This window comes from Malaya genurostris, chromosome 2 (genome assembly GCF_030247185.1).
Source record: "Malaya genurostris strain Urasoe2022 chromosome 2, Malgen_1.1, whole genome shotgun sequence".
In the NCBI taxonomy this organism is placed as follows: domain Eukaryota; kingdom Metazoa; phylum Arthropoda; class Insecta; order Diptera; family Culicidae; genus Malaya; species Malaya genurostris.
In genome coordinates, this window is record NC_080571.1 from 82,484,569 (window position 1) to 82,501,522 (window position 16,954).

General features: G+C 38.9%; 2 protein-coding genes across 6 annotated transcripts in view; both read right to left on the bottom strand.

Annotated features, from left to right (window-relative positions):
* LOC131428323 (uncharacterized) overlaps window positions 1–16,954 on the bottom strand; it is a 374,248-nt gene that overhangs the window by 14,314 nt on the left and 342,980 nt on the right. For 3 of the 5 annotated variants that reach the window (XM_058592213.1, XM_058592212.1, XM_058592216.1), the window contains exons 7-9: window positions 1,322–1,661; window positions 698–1,282; window positions 40–639 (exon numbers count right to left, since the gene is read on the bottom strand). In XM_058592213.1, the coding sequence (XP_058448196.1) occupies window positions 40–639; window positions 698–1,282; window positions 1,322–1,661 (1,525 nt within the window). The remainder of the gene's footprint in view (window positions 1–39; window positions 640–697; window positions 1,283–1,321; window positions 1,662–16,954) is intronic. The other 2 variants (XM_058592214.1, XM_058592215.1) reach the window with 2 other exon arrangements.
* Window positions 6,450–8,226, bottom strand: LOC131428325 (glutamine synthetase 1, mitochondrial-like). Its single transcript, XM_058592217.1, has 2 exons — window positions 8,036–8,226; window positions 6,450–7,957 (listed from the first exon to the last, which is right to left on the bottom strand). The coding sequence occupies exon 2, from the start codon at window positions 7,902–7,904 to the stop codon at window positions 6,696–6,698; it is 1,209 nt and encodes a 402-aa protein (XP_058448200.1). The 5' UTR covers window positions 7,905–7,957; window positions 8,036–8,226; the 3' UTR covers window positions 6,450–6,695.

The following is a 16,954-nucleotide window of genomic DNA, read 5'->3' on the forward strand; positions in this document are numbered from 1 at the left end:
AATGAAGGATCTACTAAAATCAAACAGGTCAAACCTCACCTGCTGATACTCAACAATATTGTGCTGCCGTCGGTAGTTCTCCTGTTCCTGGGCCGTGTATCGTTGGTACGTTTCGGCGTTGTACGGAATGAGCACCATCGTCTGATGATAGTTTCTCAGCGGAGGCGGAGACTCCGGTCTTCGGGTAGGACTTCGGGCAAACTTTCCGTAGGCCGCTGGATCCGCCGCTTGGTGTATGTGATGGGCCGTGTGAACGGCGTGATGTTGCGTGTGAATTTGTTGCGACTGCACATGAACCGTGTTCGCTTGGATATTGCCGGCCGGTAGTTGGGCACAGTTTTGATAGATAGCTTCCTGACCGTGGTAGCTGTGGCGTGCTTGAGCAGGAATGTGATAATAGTTTCCGTGAGGATCGACTGCGGCCACCATGTTGGCTCCGGCAGAGGACGCGGCTGCCACAGCCGCCACCGTCTTCGTTTGGGCATTCTCGACTGGGTAGTAGCTCCAGGATGCCGTGTGTTGATGGGTTGTGATTTGTTGCTTGGCTGCGGCCAACTGCAAACTACTGGCCGTGTGCGGTCGTGGGAATGTGTTCGACTGAATTGGTTGAGCAGGTGCGTTGCTGGTTTGAGCTTTTGACTGCAAAAAATAAACATAAATTAGAACAACTTTGATCGAGAGTACTACCAGGAGCTACCTGAGGCGGGGAAGGTGCTGCCAGTTGAGCCTGCATCTGCTGCAGAATTTCGTTGGTCGATCCGAAGCGCGGTTTGATTCCTCGAACCGATGGTCGTGAGTTGAAGCCATAATCATTGTGTTCGTCATCGTCTGAACCTGCTCCCGATGCCGGTGCCGAAGTAGATGTTTCCGCACTGTAACGTTTCTTCAGTCGTTCTGTACGGGCTCCCTCCTGCTGTACGAATGCTGCCAGTTCGTCCGATTCCTGTCCAGGTGTTCCGGCAATTACATCCGGTGCCACCTTTTTGCCATCGTCATCATGCAAAGCAGCATCGATGTCTCCCAAACTGTACTCCGTGCACTGGGAGCTTCCCAACGAATTCCTGTCTCCGGGTTGAGCAAGTGTGTAGTACGACAGATCATCGCGTTGACCAGCAACGCACGCTGTCAGAGGGGCAAGCGTAGAAAGGAACTGTCGTCGTGAATCCGCCTGGCGCTGCTGCGGTGGTTGATGTATTTGTGTGTGACCTCCTTGAATCTGAACTCCCATTCCGATATCTGGCCCTGCCGGGCAACGACAGTCCTGCAAATGATCACCATAAACCTACACAAAACGTCCGGTCTGCATCGAAATTTATCATACCTGCGGGATAATCACGATCGGGTTCTCATCCGCTTCCGGAATTTTCTCCTGCCGTCGGTCGCGGTGGAACAGATCGGTAATCTTCTTATAGGTGGAACCGTTGGATCCACTGGAAGAGCTCGATGCCGACGAACTCGGCGAAAAACTCTTGTCCGGAATGTACTTCGGCTGCTGGGGGTTCTCCTCTCCGGCCGGGCTGTCCCGCCTTTCCATTTCGTTCAAATCACCGTCCTGACCCTGACCATCATCGCCGCCCTCGTTGATCGGATCATCGATGTCGCAAGTCAGCTGCCGGATGCGCTCCTCCAGGGAGGTGACATCCCGCACGGGGATCTTTTTCCTGTTGGTGAAAATTCAGATTAGACTTTGATGGAAATGTTGTGAACTGTGAACAATTTCTATTCATATTTTCGACTATATTTATGAAAATAGATCAAAAATTGAAAAATGATTCATGCGATATTTGTATCGACGTACTTTCAATATCATGCTCAAGAACATAAGAAAACGCCTTCTCTTTTCAAACAGTAATATAACGAGCATATACAAATAACTTTCTGTGATTTGAAGTATTATTAAAGTCCAACTAAACTTCTAACGTCCTCACGAAATCAGCAACTAACACATAGGTTGAAGAGAACGAGGTGTACCTCATATCATTTGCCTACGTGAACCAGAAGCTTCAAGAGGAGTACTTAATATAATAATACAAAGCATTCAAATGTTGGAAATTTTCTATTAACGAATACTCCATAAACTAAAACAAATTGCAGAAATATATTTTAGGACAATGAGAGCTTTAATTTGAATTATGAATTATGAAAATCGGTTTAACCGTTGCTGATAAATCGACATGAGTTCCGTTTTGGAAGCTTTTCTATACTATTGTCGGTGCTTTCGAGAACGGAAACTGAGAACTAGTAGTCCCAAAGTAGGTTTGTATATCGACTATCTAACAAGGTCTGTCAATCAGATGAATTTACCAGTAAGTTTTATAACATTTTGTGTTTCGTTACACCATCGCTTGTGAAAAATACTCATCAAATTGAACATTTTTCACTTATCGCGCTGTAATACTGGAACTGGAAGTCGGATCTGGATCAACTTTTTGGAGACTTCTTAAAAAATTTCAAGACCTTTTATTTGCATCCTAGTTTGTAAAAATCGGTTGAGATATTCCCCAGAAATATGAGTGTTCATTTTCCCATAGATTTGCACATTATATTTAATCTAAGTTTGTGAAAATTGGTTTTGTCATCTCTGAGAATATTGAGTGATATTATTTATCACATACACACAGCCATAGTTATTATGGAATATGGGAAATGCCTTCATTATCGCGAGCATTACCATTCGTATTATCGACTAACATAAAAACAATAAGAACGAACTAAAACAATGCAGAACTTATGAAAAGGCTTAGCATAGAGGGAATATGAATCAAATGTAAGTGAGAGAGCATCTACAACACTAATAATAATATTCTTAGTAATTTGTTATTAGCGCTTAGTTGTTTGATTATGGTTCAAATGTACAGGTTCAATAATAACATCAGCAGCAACTACAGATTCGCAGCAACAACAGTAACAGTCGATGATCCATCCACGGAGTTCAATGCTGCTCAATACTTTTAGGACGGAATAATACAAGGATAGCGTTAGGATAGGAGACAAAGAAAATTCATGGAAGGAATAAGAATAAAAAAGTTTGCTGGTATAGGTACATACTTTCAGGAGGGGAATAATCAAGGATAAACATAGGAAAGGAAACACGGACTTACGAGGCAGGAAGAGGGTATAAATGTAGGAAAGGGTGACTATTCAACGATGGAAGCGCCAAGTTGCTCCAAAGATGTTATTGATTGAACTGAAGCGCTTTCATTCAGATTCACGAATAGAATTCCATCCTTGGTGAATACGGTGAATATCTTTCCAGCATTTTTAAGTTTCATCGCATGTCCCTTGATTGTCCGAGCTAAGTCGGATAAATTCTCATTGAGATAAATTCGTATATCAGTGGTAAAGCCAAGATGTACAAGTGATAAGTTCCTTGCAGCAAGGTACCGATGATAGAAATCATCCCGATTTGGTTTGATTGCAAATTGCAGAAGAATAGGCGGTGTGGCCGACGCGATGATAGGTATACGGGACAATCGTTTCGTGTAGACTAAAGGTGAGGTGTCGTTCTTAAGAACATTTGCAATTTTTCCCAAAAGTTCACTTAGGTCTTCAGATGGATCATATGGTACACCAGTAAGTATGAGTTCTTTGTTTTTCTCACTCCGATTTATAGAGTTCTTGTTGTTAAAAATCTCTTTATTAACTGCTATCATGGATTCCTTTAATTTGCCAATATCGTATGTACACTTCTCTTTGAATCGATGCACATCATCACGAAGGGTTATGATTTCGTTTTTCAGATCACGAATGCTAGTGTCAATCTTGTTTTCGATTCTACTGTTATAGTATGTTCACAGTAGTGATATACGGATATACTTGATATCCGATGATATCATGTGCGATATCACTTGATATCCCATACAATTTGATGTCAACGCGCATCACCATTTTGGCATGATACCCGGGATATCATGTACGATATCATGTCGAGTTGTCAAAAATCGCCACTAGCAACACGGATAATGGCATTGAACGCACTCATTTATGAACGTCACTTGTAGAGTGACAATAAACAATCATTATAATTTCAAATTTTTCAACGAATACTGGCGTTCGGAGACAATTAATTGCAAGACTTCAACTATTGATTGAATTGTAGGAGAGAAAAGCAATATTATTGATCTTACTCCTAATGGGAACATTCAATATGACAATTTGATTGTCAAACGATATTATTTCGATCATATGTGAACACTCCCACGTGATATGCATATCATCTCGGTATATTAAGTGATATAAGCGCTAATGTGAACATGGTATTAGATTGACTGAACATGTTTCTCATTTGCACCAGCAAATCAGCAGAAAAGTACGTTTCACCAGATTTATCAAGGTCATCTCTCGATCGTTTTTGAGTTTTGTTTTCGCAACTAGACGATCGCGGTGTACACAAATCTTTGCTCTTACCCATTTTGGCAGTGGAGATCAATTATAGATGAATAAGTAGAATGAAGGAAACATTTGAAGCCCTGAATATTTGATATCTGCCATAGTTGAGATGATCGCAAAAAGTGTGCCATGACAATTCCACAATACCGACGCTATGATGTTTCCGTTCTACTGAACGTCCTTGAGTCGCTTCGTAAAACACGTGCGACTTCAGCGCAATATCGAGCACTCATTCTGTTCCCTAGCGTGTGATAGTGGATAGTGATTTCATCTGAATCTGATTGGAGATAATTTGAAACAATTTGAAAATATAAATTAAAAATGAATATTGCTTTTTCGAAGCCGCAGTTTTCGATTGTACGTGATTTACTACGTAATGCGGTACATTGGCATCAAATTACCAAACAAAACTTTTAAAACAGCTTGACACTAACAACCTAACTGTTCTTGTGGAGAATTTATTGTTCTTTCGCATTCACCGGGTTGGCGGTTCAATGCAGATAGCGTTGGTCTTACAAACCAGTTGTCATATGTTCGAGTCCCGACCTCGAAGGATTCTTAGTGTCAGTAGGATCGTAGCACCAACTTGCAATGATTATGTACGTCATGAATCGGCCGCGAAGTCTGTTGAAACAAAAGGTCAAAGCAAAAAAAAACAAAGATTAACTTTGATTTCCATATATCATAGGGACCATAAAAGATACGCGGGGAAGCATGAAAATTCGCAGTGGGTCGATATTCTCTACATGCTATATTCTACAAAATAACCATCCATGAGTCAGAAAATCAAACGTTTAAGGTTAAACGATTTTCAAAATATTTAACCAAAGTAGTTTTTGAAACACAAAAACACTTTTGGAATACCAAAATAAACACTAGATTATCACAGAGAGAACGAAATACCCAACTGCTAATGCAAAATGAGATAGAGCTGAAAAAACAGTTATGCTTAATGCAATTGAACAGTTCGTTCTAAAGAAAACGTGTCGTCAGAAGTCCCCTTGTACCATTGACAAAGCTGTTCAAAATTTTTCTCCAATTTGGTTTTTAATGCCGAGTCTTGGACAAAACGTTGTTTTCATTTATAAGAAAGGTGATAAATCACATATTTCAAACTATCGAAGAACTGCTGCATTATGTTCAGTTTCAAAACTATTTTAAATAATAATAGAATTTCTCTGCTGTATTCCTCAGGGAAGCTATCTAGGACTGTTCATATTTCTTCTATATTTAAATGATTTGAATTTCTCATTGCAAGAATTTTCTAACTGATGCAACGTCAACAGAATGGTACTGAATGCCACAAAATGCTCCATTATCTCCTTCTCTCGTATACGAACCGCGTATGATTACACTATTTCGAAAGTGGTACTAAAACGAGAGAGATCGATCAAAGAGTGCTATTGGATTCAAAATATAATTTCAAATATCATAGAGAATATGCACTCACCATAGCATTCAAGATGCTATCTTTCATCTTCAGCATTTAAAAAAAATCGAACAAGCACTTCTTGAAATCGTTATATTACGCTTTAGTTCGCTCGATACTGGAATATACTGTTGTTATTTGGGCACCATATTACCAAACTGATAAGCTGCGTATTAAAACTTGAATTTTTTCAAGATTCATTGAATCTTTCAAGCTACGAAAATCGATGTTGGCTCATTCACCTTGATTTGCTCTCTGTACGTCGAGATACACTGAAAGCTGTTTTCGTAGCGGAATCTCGAATTGATTGTGCGGATCTCCAACAACAGCTAAGTTTTGACATTCATCGACGTCGAAATTTGCGGTTCGATCCCTTTCTAAGAATTTCTCGTGCTAGGACTAACTATCGATTTAATGAACCGTTTTTCAGCATGTATCACGAATTCAAAGCTTATTGTTGTACTGTGCTGTATGAGCATATGGCTATGAAACTGCTGACATAAAACATTACAAATATCTGAGTAGAACAACATGTAGATTTGATATGATGATTATCATATCATATTAGACAGATATGGTTTTATTTGAGGAGTAGGAATATGTCCTATTTTTTTCTCAACAATATGATAGGTTATTTTGTAACAATTGTATTCAAAATTTCAAGCTTTAAACTTTCTATTTGATCAATTCTTTAATTCTTGCAAATATAAATAGGATTTTATTGGATGATATATCCTTCTACGGCGGTCTTTCCTGGGTTCTGTAGTCTTTTTATTTTTGATTCATCACAAGCAATGAAATTATTATGATTCTAAATATGAGGTATATTGTTTAATCACACCATCGCAGGAACGAATTGGATTTCAGTAGAAGTATCTCAATCTTCAATCAAACAGGTGGTAAGAATCGCATTACAAACACTGTAAGGGTCACAGTTCGAGCTGGGACGTCTATCCTCCAGGTATCCCTTCTTCATCTCGTCCACACTACGTGGAATGCGTACGCTGGTGCTCCGATCTGCGACACCCCAGCTAAACTTATCGATCGAAGAGGTTTCCAAGCGACCAACCAAACGCCTTTCATTGTCCTTTCCTCCGCGTGGATCGTAGGCTTTGATGTGTTTGGCATGTTTCTTCGAGAGTTTTTCAATAGCCTTCTTGATGGCCTCGATGCCGTTAGTTTCCCGCATTTCCTTGGTGGAGAAATTACAGTGCCCACCGGCCCCATTCCAATTTCCCTCCATGGGCTTCGGGTCAAAGGACACAACCACACCGTAGTCCTCGGCGATGCGCCACAGAATGTACCGAGCAACCCAAATGTCGTCGGCACACTTCATGCCTAGACTCGGTCCAACCTGGAACTCCCACTGAGCCGGCATCACCTCGGCATTGGTTCCGGCAAAATCAATTCCGGCATACAAACAGGCAACAGCATGAGCTTCAGCAATATCTCGACCAACAACGTTTTCCGCTCCCGTTGCACAGTAATACGGACCTTGCGGACCAGGAAATCCACCGGACGGCCAACCAAGCGGTCTATGATCGATGTCTAAGAACGTGTACTCCTGTTCAATCCCAAACCAGGGCTCGTATGATTTCGTTGCATTGTAGGCATCCTGCATAGCGGCTCGCTTGTTGGACTCAGTAGGCTTGCCATCCGGTTGGTATGTGTCACACAAAACAATAACATCTTTCTCGCCTACTTTGAACGGATCTCTATACAGAGCTCGAGGAACCAGTTTCATATCGGAATTTCCACCCAAAGCCTGATAAGTCGAGCTACCGTCATACTGCCAGTTGGGGCAATCCTCCGGTTTCTGGGGGCTGTAATCCAGCACACGATCCTTCAGACGGACGTGTTCACCGGTTCCATCAATCCACACGTACGTTGCCTGAACGAATTTGCTATCGTAATCCAGACGACGGTAACGATCCAGCAGCGTTTTGTTAAGTTGGGCATTCGGTGAGTCCTGCAGTATATTCGAGCTACGTACCGAGCCGATGTGGATCATGCGCGCTGTGACCCCGGTGCCGGAAAGCGTAGCCACTTTCTGACGGAACGCCAGACTAATGATTCTGGAGGCCATTGTAATTCTGAGCTGATAATCAAACAGCGGTGGAAGGAAAAAAAAGACACAACCTAAAATGCAATGAAAAGGCAGAATTCAATTGGTAGAACAATATTTGCACAGACAATTGAAAACGGAATTGCTCCTACCCGAAAGTACCAGTTGATTAAGCAGTGCCCCGGCCACGCTTCTAAACACGACGATGTCACAGACTGTACTGAGCGGGACACCCAGAGAAGAGCGAAATAATCGAAAAACCTGCTTGGAAAATCCTCGTTAGAGGACGAACCGAAAAAAAACATCACCGTGGAATCTTCCTCCCTTTTATTATTCATGCCAATCGGCGATGCTTGCAAAAAAAACGCTCGGAAGACGAAAACTCGGAGAAGGAAGAGAACCGAACTCATTCAACAAGAACTTTTTGCCGTGTGTGGATTCTCTCTAATTTGGCTTGAAGCAGAGAGCACAAGCAATCGAATCTGTACGGCCTAACTCTGAAAAAGAAGGTTGCTGCTCAAGTGAAGACAAGTCCTCGAGATCGAGGTACATTTGAAGGTCGAACTAAACGCACTCGGGTGATAAATGGGAAAAGCACTGAAACACAAAATGCGAAGGCGAAAAGTAAAACAAAAATCACGCTACACGGAATGGAAGATTTATTTTTGCATAAATTGTACGATTTGAGCTGACTGTCCGATGTGTCAAAATCGAGAGTACGTTAGGATTTAGATAAGACTCAGGCTTACAGCGATTCAAACAAATTTGAACAAATATTGGCAGCACCCTTTAAAATTTAAATGAAACTTTCCGTGCCACTTTGAATACTTTGTTTTTCCAAAATTACTCTAAGCGGCCAAACTTTTTAACCAATGTTTTCGAGAGAGTTATTGTCGAAAAATTACAAATTCTACAAAAATGTGTTAAACTAGTGATATTCACAAAATCAGTCAAATTTTTCGAATAAAGATAATGAAAAATATCCTCATCGAGAACTACACTGAAGAAATTGACAATTTGATTTACAAAAGAAAATAAAAAAATATGTTCGATTTTGATAAAATTTTGTCCCAAGATAGACGATTACGGTCCTTACCAACCGTTCGTGCATTGCAAGATGAGCACTTTTAAAGCAATAAAAGTTTTCCTAAACAAAAACTGTTTCTTGTCCAAACTTAATTTTTTATTCAGTGTCTTTTTATCGAAAACTAAACTAAAGTAAAAGTCATTATCATCCAAAATTCCAGTGAAACTCAATTTGTGAGAAAAATACATCGAATATCCTATTGCTTGTAGCCTAATATTGGCAGAAAGTATCAATGCTAGATAAAAAAGTACAGGTGTGTAATGTCAGAGACATAACTGGATGTCGTGAATACGAATAAAACTGACACTCTTTCTTTATACTTCCGAATATCAATTAGTTGATCGATTGTGTGAATTGTGCAAGCTTTCCCATTTTTCACTACTAGAATTTGAAACGATACACCCAAACTACAGTACAGATTAGTTACATCAAACATTCTGACACACAAATATTACAAAATAACCAGTATAGTTCTTTATGATAAAATATTGGTTTATGGTTTTATGAAGGCGTGCGTGAAGGGCCAAATTGTATAATTTTCTAAGATATTAAACATTGATTGGATATAAACGATTTTGAACACTGTTGCGAATTTAGAACTGTGAAAATTGCAAAAAAAAACTGATCATATTATCTTAACTTTGCACTGCACTGCTAATTTTAATTTTCGATTTACAAAGAACAATCTTTATAGTTCTTTAGGTAACATTTAAAGCCATTAGAAAGGCTGATTTTTCATAATGTTTCACATTGTTGTCCATTTCCCATTGTATTTTGCACCAATGCAAACAACCACCAACAGGATGATGTAATCGATCTTCTTCGAAGGGAAACTGGCACTGCGACCTGAGCGTTTGAGGTTTTATACAACGCTAAAGATCTGCTTTCATTATTGACGACTGCTCCACCTGACGACCGAAGTCCAAATGAAGGCATTGCCGACTGCTCCACCTGACTATTGAAGTCCAAATGAAAGCACGACCTAAGCGTTTGAGGTTTTATACCACGCAAAAGATCTGCTTCCATTATTGACGACAGCTCCACCGGAAATCCAATGAGACTTGCGACCTGAGCGGTTGAGATTTTTAACCACGCAAAAGGTCAGTTGAAGATATGTGCCTGACTACCTCAAAATCGTCGTCCTTGTGCGAAAAACCCAAGCAAAAGTAAAGAGTTGTTGAGTTGTTTGTGGTTATCTCACACTGTTCAAAATTTTATCCTAAATTCCTGATCATATTTTTGATGAAATGGTGAAAGAATTATGTTGCTACCGTTAATACAAGTCGAGATATTCACTATTAAGTTCTGCCCATTCTTCCATATGGCTAATTTTGAAAAGGCACCCCATAGTAAAGTAAGTCGTATTCACGACAAAAAACTATAAAAACCCTTTTTAATCCACCTAGTGGTGTAATAATGCCTTTCTCTTTCTTCAAAATAGTCTCATGATTTTTTTATCTTTTTATGAAATAATTTCTGACACTAATTTGGGCTCATTTTTCATTTTGATTTTTGACTTTGAGAAGAGTGATGCTAATATAAAAAAACCCTTCTTAGTCCACTTAGTAGAACTTTCATAAATCTTGAAAAATCACCATAGGGGAAAGGTACATGAAATTTCCGAAAACGAAAAAAAATTTTTTGATGCTATGTTAAAAGTCTTAGAATTGCATGAAACGTCGAGATTTAGTGTCATCTCGAAAAAAATTTTTTTTTATATCGACTTTCTGGGACTTTTTCTAAGTCCCAGAAATTCGTTTTTTTCAAAAAAACAATTTTTTTTGAGATAACACTTAATCCCGACGTTTCATGCAATTTTAATTTTCAAACTTTAACCGCTGGGTAGCACCCCTTACCCATGTCCGATTTAGGTCAAATTTTGCATGATGACTTTTTTCGAGATGCTTAAACGTTTGAACAATAGCGCTTTACGAAATTAGAGGTAATCCCAAAATATTGGCACCCTTATATACATTAGAGCGGTAAAAAATATCTCCATATCTCCTGAACTAAAAGTCACGGCCATTTGATCTTCAAACTTGATCAATGGTCCGATAGTAGCTTTCAAACGAGCCTAAGTTTGTTAAAATCGGTTCAGCCATCTCTGAGAAAATTGAGCGGTAAAAATATCTTCGAAAAGTGCACACACATACACACACTCACAGATATTTTCCGATCTAGTCGAACTGAGTCGAATGGTATATAGCACTATGGGTCTCCGAGGCTCCGTTCAAAAGTCGGTTTTTCCAGCTATTCTAATACCTTTCTATTGAGAAAGGCAAAAACTTCCCTTAAAAAAATTTTCACTGATTTTGTGAAAATCACTAGTACAAAACTTGTTTGTACAATTTGTCATTTATCGGCAATAATTATTTGAAAAAAAAATTGGCAATAAAGTTTTATCATATGCAAAAAATAGTCTAGAACAATTTTGGAATAAACAAAATATGCAATGTGGCTTTTTGCGACAAAGTCTAACTTCAAAGACTACCATCACTTTTCCAATTTGTAAACAGCTATGTCAAAAGTTAAAATAGATTAAAAGTCAAGTTAAAATAGATTTAAATGTGGCAATCCTGCACGCTATACAAAATTGAACAAAGCACACTGTGTGCCAGGCGGGCGCGTTTTTTTTCTCCCGTACCAGCACGTACCGATGCGTACCGATTTTGCATCATTTTGTTTGACAGTTTTGATAGCCATTGCCCTATAATTTCGGAACCGGAAGTCAGAGCTGGATTAAATTGCACAGTATCTTTTAAGACAATAAGAGCTTTAATTTGAATTATGATTTGTGAGAAACCGAAGTGAGCTCCGTTTTTGGAGCTTTTCTTCACTATTACCGGTGCGTTCGGAAGCGGAAACCGGGCACTAGTAGTCCCAAAATAGATTTATAAATCCACCCACTAACAATGTTTGTCAACTAAATGAACTTACCAGTAAGTTTTATAAAAATGTGCATCTCGTTTCGCTATCGCTTGTGAAAAATACTCATGAAATCGAAAAATTTTACTAATCCCACTGTCTTCCGGAACTGGACGTCGGATATGGATCAACTTTTCAAGGACTTTTTGTAGAATTTCAAGAACATTTATTTGCATCTTAGTTTGTAAAAATCGGTTGAAAAATTTCTAAGAAAATTGAATGCGCATTATCTCATAGATTGGCACATATTGCCTCGTAATTCCGAAACCGGAAGTCGGATAAAAATAAAATTTAATAGCAACCTATGGGACCATGAGCCCTTTCGTTTGAATCTAAGTTTTTGAAAATCGGTCACGCCATCTCTGAGAAAAGTAAGTAACATTTATGTTTCAGTTTTTGGTGCCTTACACCCTGTAATCCTGGAAGAAGTCGACTCGGGATAAAACTCTTTAGCGATTTATGGGACCATAAGACCTTTCATTTGAAGCTGAGTTTGTTAAAATCAGTTCAGCCATCTCTGTGAAAATCGAGTCACATTATTTGCACATACACACATACGTTCATATACACACAGGCATTTGCTCAGTTCGTCGAGCTGAGTCGAACGGTACATGACATTCGGCCCTCAGGGCTTCGGTTCAAAAGTTGGTTCTCACAGTGATTGTATAGTCTTTCTATATGAGAAAGGTTAAAATCTGCTCTATGTTTGTGGTATTAATTTCTTATTAAAATGTTTCCTTGGTTTTGACATAGCGACATAAGATAATTTATTTATAATTTTGACACATAGACGACAAGCAGCTTAGTTTATAAAACCAGTAAACATATTTGAATGCAAAAACTGGATAAAACATTTTTGTAAAAAGAACTTGATAACAACGAAATTATATGATTTGTTTTAGTCTTGTTAACTGCCTTGAAATAATTTAAAATTTGATAAGTGTGTAACGGGAAAAACTGATTTAAAAAATGACATGCGAATGCAACTGTGTAATGAACACCACGAAAATATTACCGCAGAGACAGGACTCGAACCCGTAGCTAACTACCAACCGGGGAAATTGTTTTGCCAATTAAACTACTCTGCAAATGAAAACACATGAAAAGATAGCCCAAACGGTTAGAAGTGCCACAGCATTGAATGCTGTGGTGGCCAAGTAAAGCGAAGCATGTTTGGTTCTCCTAGTCAATTGGGCTGTCTTTCCATGTGTTTTCATATGCAGGGTAGTTTAATTGGCGAAACGATTTCCCCGGAGCTAGCTACGAGTGTTCGAGTCCCGTCTCTGCGGTAATATTTTCGTGGTTTTTATTATAAAGTTCCATAACATTTTTTTAACTTGTCTTCCCCGTAATACACTGATCAAATTTATTAAACAAAAACCTGTTTTAATCCACCTAGTGGTGTAATGATGCCTTTCTCATATCAATCATACTATCATATATAATACTGTGGTATTCTTCTAAATAATTTACCTCGATTCTTAAAAGAATAGCCGAAATCGGTTTGATTGACCGTCTACTGATAAAAACTATCAATTGGAAAACATTTGAGGTCGATTTAGAAATTTTTACGGTTTTTTCCCATTTTCAGTGATGGTATACAATTTTTAACTCACTTTACCCTATATATCCGGATCCGGAAGTCGGATCCGCATGAAATTCAGGAATTACATATGAGACCACAGGACCTTTCATTTAAACCTAAGTTTGTGAAAATCGGTTCAGCCATCTATGAGAAAAGTTGTCATTAAAACATCCTATCCTCAGTCAGTAGTATTGTGAGTTTATCAAACAACCTAGTAGTAACTTTCAAATAAGTCTAAGTCTTTCGAAAACGATTCTTTCATCTCCGAGAAATTTTGTTGCATTGCACTGGGATTTGCCGGATACGTCACGTATAAGATGGATCAGGGTCATTTCGTCGAAAGCTTTCGCCCAAAACAGTTTCGCCAAATGCCATTTCGCCGAAAGAGTCATTTCGCCGAAAGCCTTTTCGCCGATTTCGCCGGATATTTTCGACCCCAAAAAAATTACCCTTTCGGCGAAATGACCCATTCAGCGAATCGGCTTTCGGCGAAATGGCATTCGGCGAAACAACTTTCGGCGAAATGACCCGCTCCCCCGAAATTATTGGACGATGAGAGTAATATCATCCAAATCATCATCCAAAATGACGATGCAAAAATAGTACGAGACGGTACGTGCCGCTTTTCTCCATTCACAGCGTGCTTTGTTCAATTTCGTATAGCGTGCAGGATTGCCACATCAAAGTTTACATTTTTCAGGTTAAAAATATGTAAATTTCTAATCCTTTTATTCAATTTTTACCTACTTGTTAGTGTTATTACAAGACCATGAAAACGTTGCTTTTCTAGGAAAGTACACTTATTGCCTTTCACATATAGAAAGTTTATACAATCACTTGAAAAATTGACTAGTGGAAATTGGCCCGCAGGGCTAAGTGTTCTATATAGTTCGAAACAGTTCATCGAGCTGAATAAAGTATGTGGTTGTGTGTGTATGTTTGTGAGTAAGTGTCAAATAATGTCACTCATAAAATAAAAAAAAATAAAAAATCTCGTTGTCCCATAGGTTGCTATTGAATTTCACACCGTCATTTAGAGCGACGAAGGGTAAAATTCTTCTAGATTTGGATTAAAACTGATTCTATTAGTTACTTACTAAACGAACTGACTTCGGCTATACTGGTTCCAAGCTTCAGTTCCAGAAGTACCGGAAATAGTGGTCACAAAGTTTAAAACGAGACTCACTCAATTTTCTCAGAAATGATATGATATATTCCCATAAACAGGCTCAATAAAAGTTTCTACAGTCTTATAGGATTGTTGCTATTTAATTTCATTCGGGTCCGATTTCCGGTTCCAGAACTATAGGGTAAAGAGGGTTTAATCATTTAGTGCGACGATGCAAAATAAAGAAAAAATCTTATTAACTTGACATAACCGTTTAAAAAATGGAAAAGGTTATGTCAGCTCATGCCCAAAGAAAGTTTTTTATTTTATTCAAGATTGAAAAAAAATTCTTCACAAAATCTTCTGGTGATATTTTTGAAATTATAATTAATATGAGAAAGGCATCATTACACCACTAGGTGTATTAAAAAGGTTTTTTTCTTAGAGCCGTAGTAAAGATATTGTAACCGATATAATTACAATTCGTTGACTGAATGTCGAGTAATTGGAAAAATAATACTGCGACTTTACCAATGAGTTGACTATTGGTACAATAGCCCAATATTGATCATTTTTTGCAATGATTGAGTGAAAACATAAAAACTTAACAGAAAAGATGATTTTTTGGAAAAAAGATACGCTCAAAGACAGGACTCGAACCTGCGCTCTTATGCACTCCGTGCATACGCGCTTCCATTTCGCCACCCTGAACCATGTGATAGACACAGCTCTAAAACACGGTTAGGCATGATAGAATGTACATGGTCTACATTCTGGCCATCTCCCGACCGGTACCATACATACAAACATCTTCTCTGTTCATTAAACACTAATCGTCTCGTTCTATACATCTTTTCCGCTCAAGCACTGAGTAGGACAGTGTATTTATAATCGCTTGTCACCTTCTCTGCTGGTGCCAGTCGCTGGTTGGGTATCGTCAGCGACAGACTCTATAAAGGTTGTATTGATAGTCTGCCCTTTATTACCAGAATCAGATTGTTATGGAAAATCAAACCGCAATTGTGTTTAACGATCTATGATGATGCCGATCTCATTAAAGAATGCATGAGGCACCAATTGAAGTTCTATATGCGAAAATTGGCGAAGCCGATTGCCAGTGTTAAAACCATCATTAATCAGTTTGGGGAACACTATTCTTTGGATGAGGTACCAGGAAGAGGCAGAAAACCCGGTTCTTTCAACCCGAAACTGGACCAGAAAGTGGTATCTCTAATCATGAAGAACAAGTCAATGTCAATACATTATTTGGCCAAAAAGCAGGAACAAGTGTCGGAATGACCCAGCGTATCAAGAGGCGAAATCACCTGAAGACCAGCAAGAAGCAGAAAATCTCGAAACGAAGTCTAGAACAGATGAAGCGAGCAGCAACAAGGGGCCGGAAATTGTATTCGCGTCTTTTGCAGTGTCCGGATGCATGCGTTTTGATGGACGATTAGACTTATGTAAAGGAGGACTCAAAAACCCTTTCAGGTCCACAATACTTTACTGTCGTCGATGTGAGCGATGCGGACAGGTCGATTCAAGTGGAGAAATTCGGCCGAAAGGTACTGGTATGGCAAGCAATATGTTCTTGTGGTTTGAATTCAACCATTTTTAACCCTACCGGAACTATAAATAAAGAAATCTATCAATCTGAGTGTCTCCAGAAAAATTTGCTGCCTTTATATAAGAAGCATAGCACACCTCCAATCTTTTGGCCAGATTTAGCGTCGTCTCACTATGCTAAAACCACTCTGAATTGGCTCGAGGAAAAGGGTATAAATTTCGTTGAGAAAAATATCAATCTACCAAATTGCCCTCAGCTTCGACCCATCGAACGTTACTGGACAATCATGAAGAGGGTAAGGTAGGAGCACGCAGAAGTAAAAAAAATTGGGCTCAAGCGTTCAAAAAATGCGATGAAACACTTGTCCGGAATTTGATGAAGAGCGTTCGATCAAAAGTTCGAAAATTCGTGAAGGAATAACTTAAATTTCATCCGGTTTTCATTATGCTCAAGTTTAACCTCGTACAATAAAGGATAAATTTTTAGTTTGAATAAAATATCGTTTTTATCATAAATTGAAAAAAAAAATGTGGATAGCTTATTCTCGAAACAATTCTTATATGATGATTTGATATTTTCAACATTCATCAGGTTGTCACTCTGGAACCGGAAGTGGAATCCGGATAAAAATAAACAGAAATCGATGAGACTTTTCATTTGAGTTTAAGTTTTGAGTACCGTTCCGATGACCTTTGACTACTAGTTCCGTTGGGGACTGGTGGAACCGAAGAAATGTTGTTTGAGCCTCTGGGAAGTCCTTTGGATTCACACTAAAGATACACACCTAGAAAATATCGTG

Bases quoted from the DNA above. Each gene is read 5' to 3' on its own strand.
- LOC131428325 (XM_058592217.1), bottom strand. From the start codon at position 7,904: ATGGCCTCCAGAATCATTAGTCTGGCGTTCCGTCAGAAAGTGGCTACG.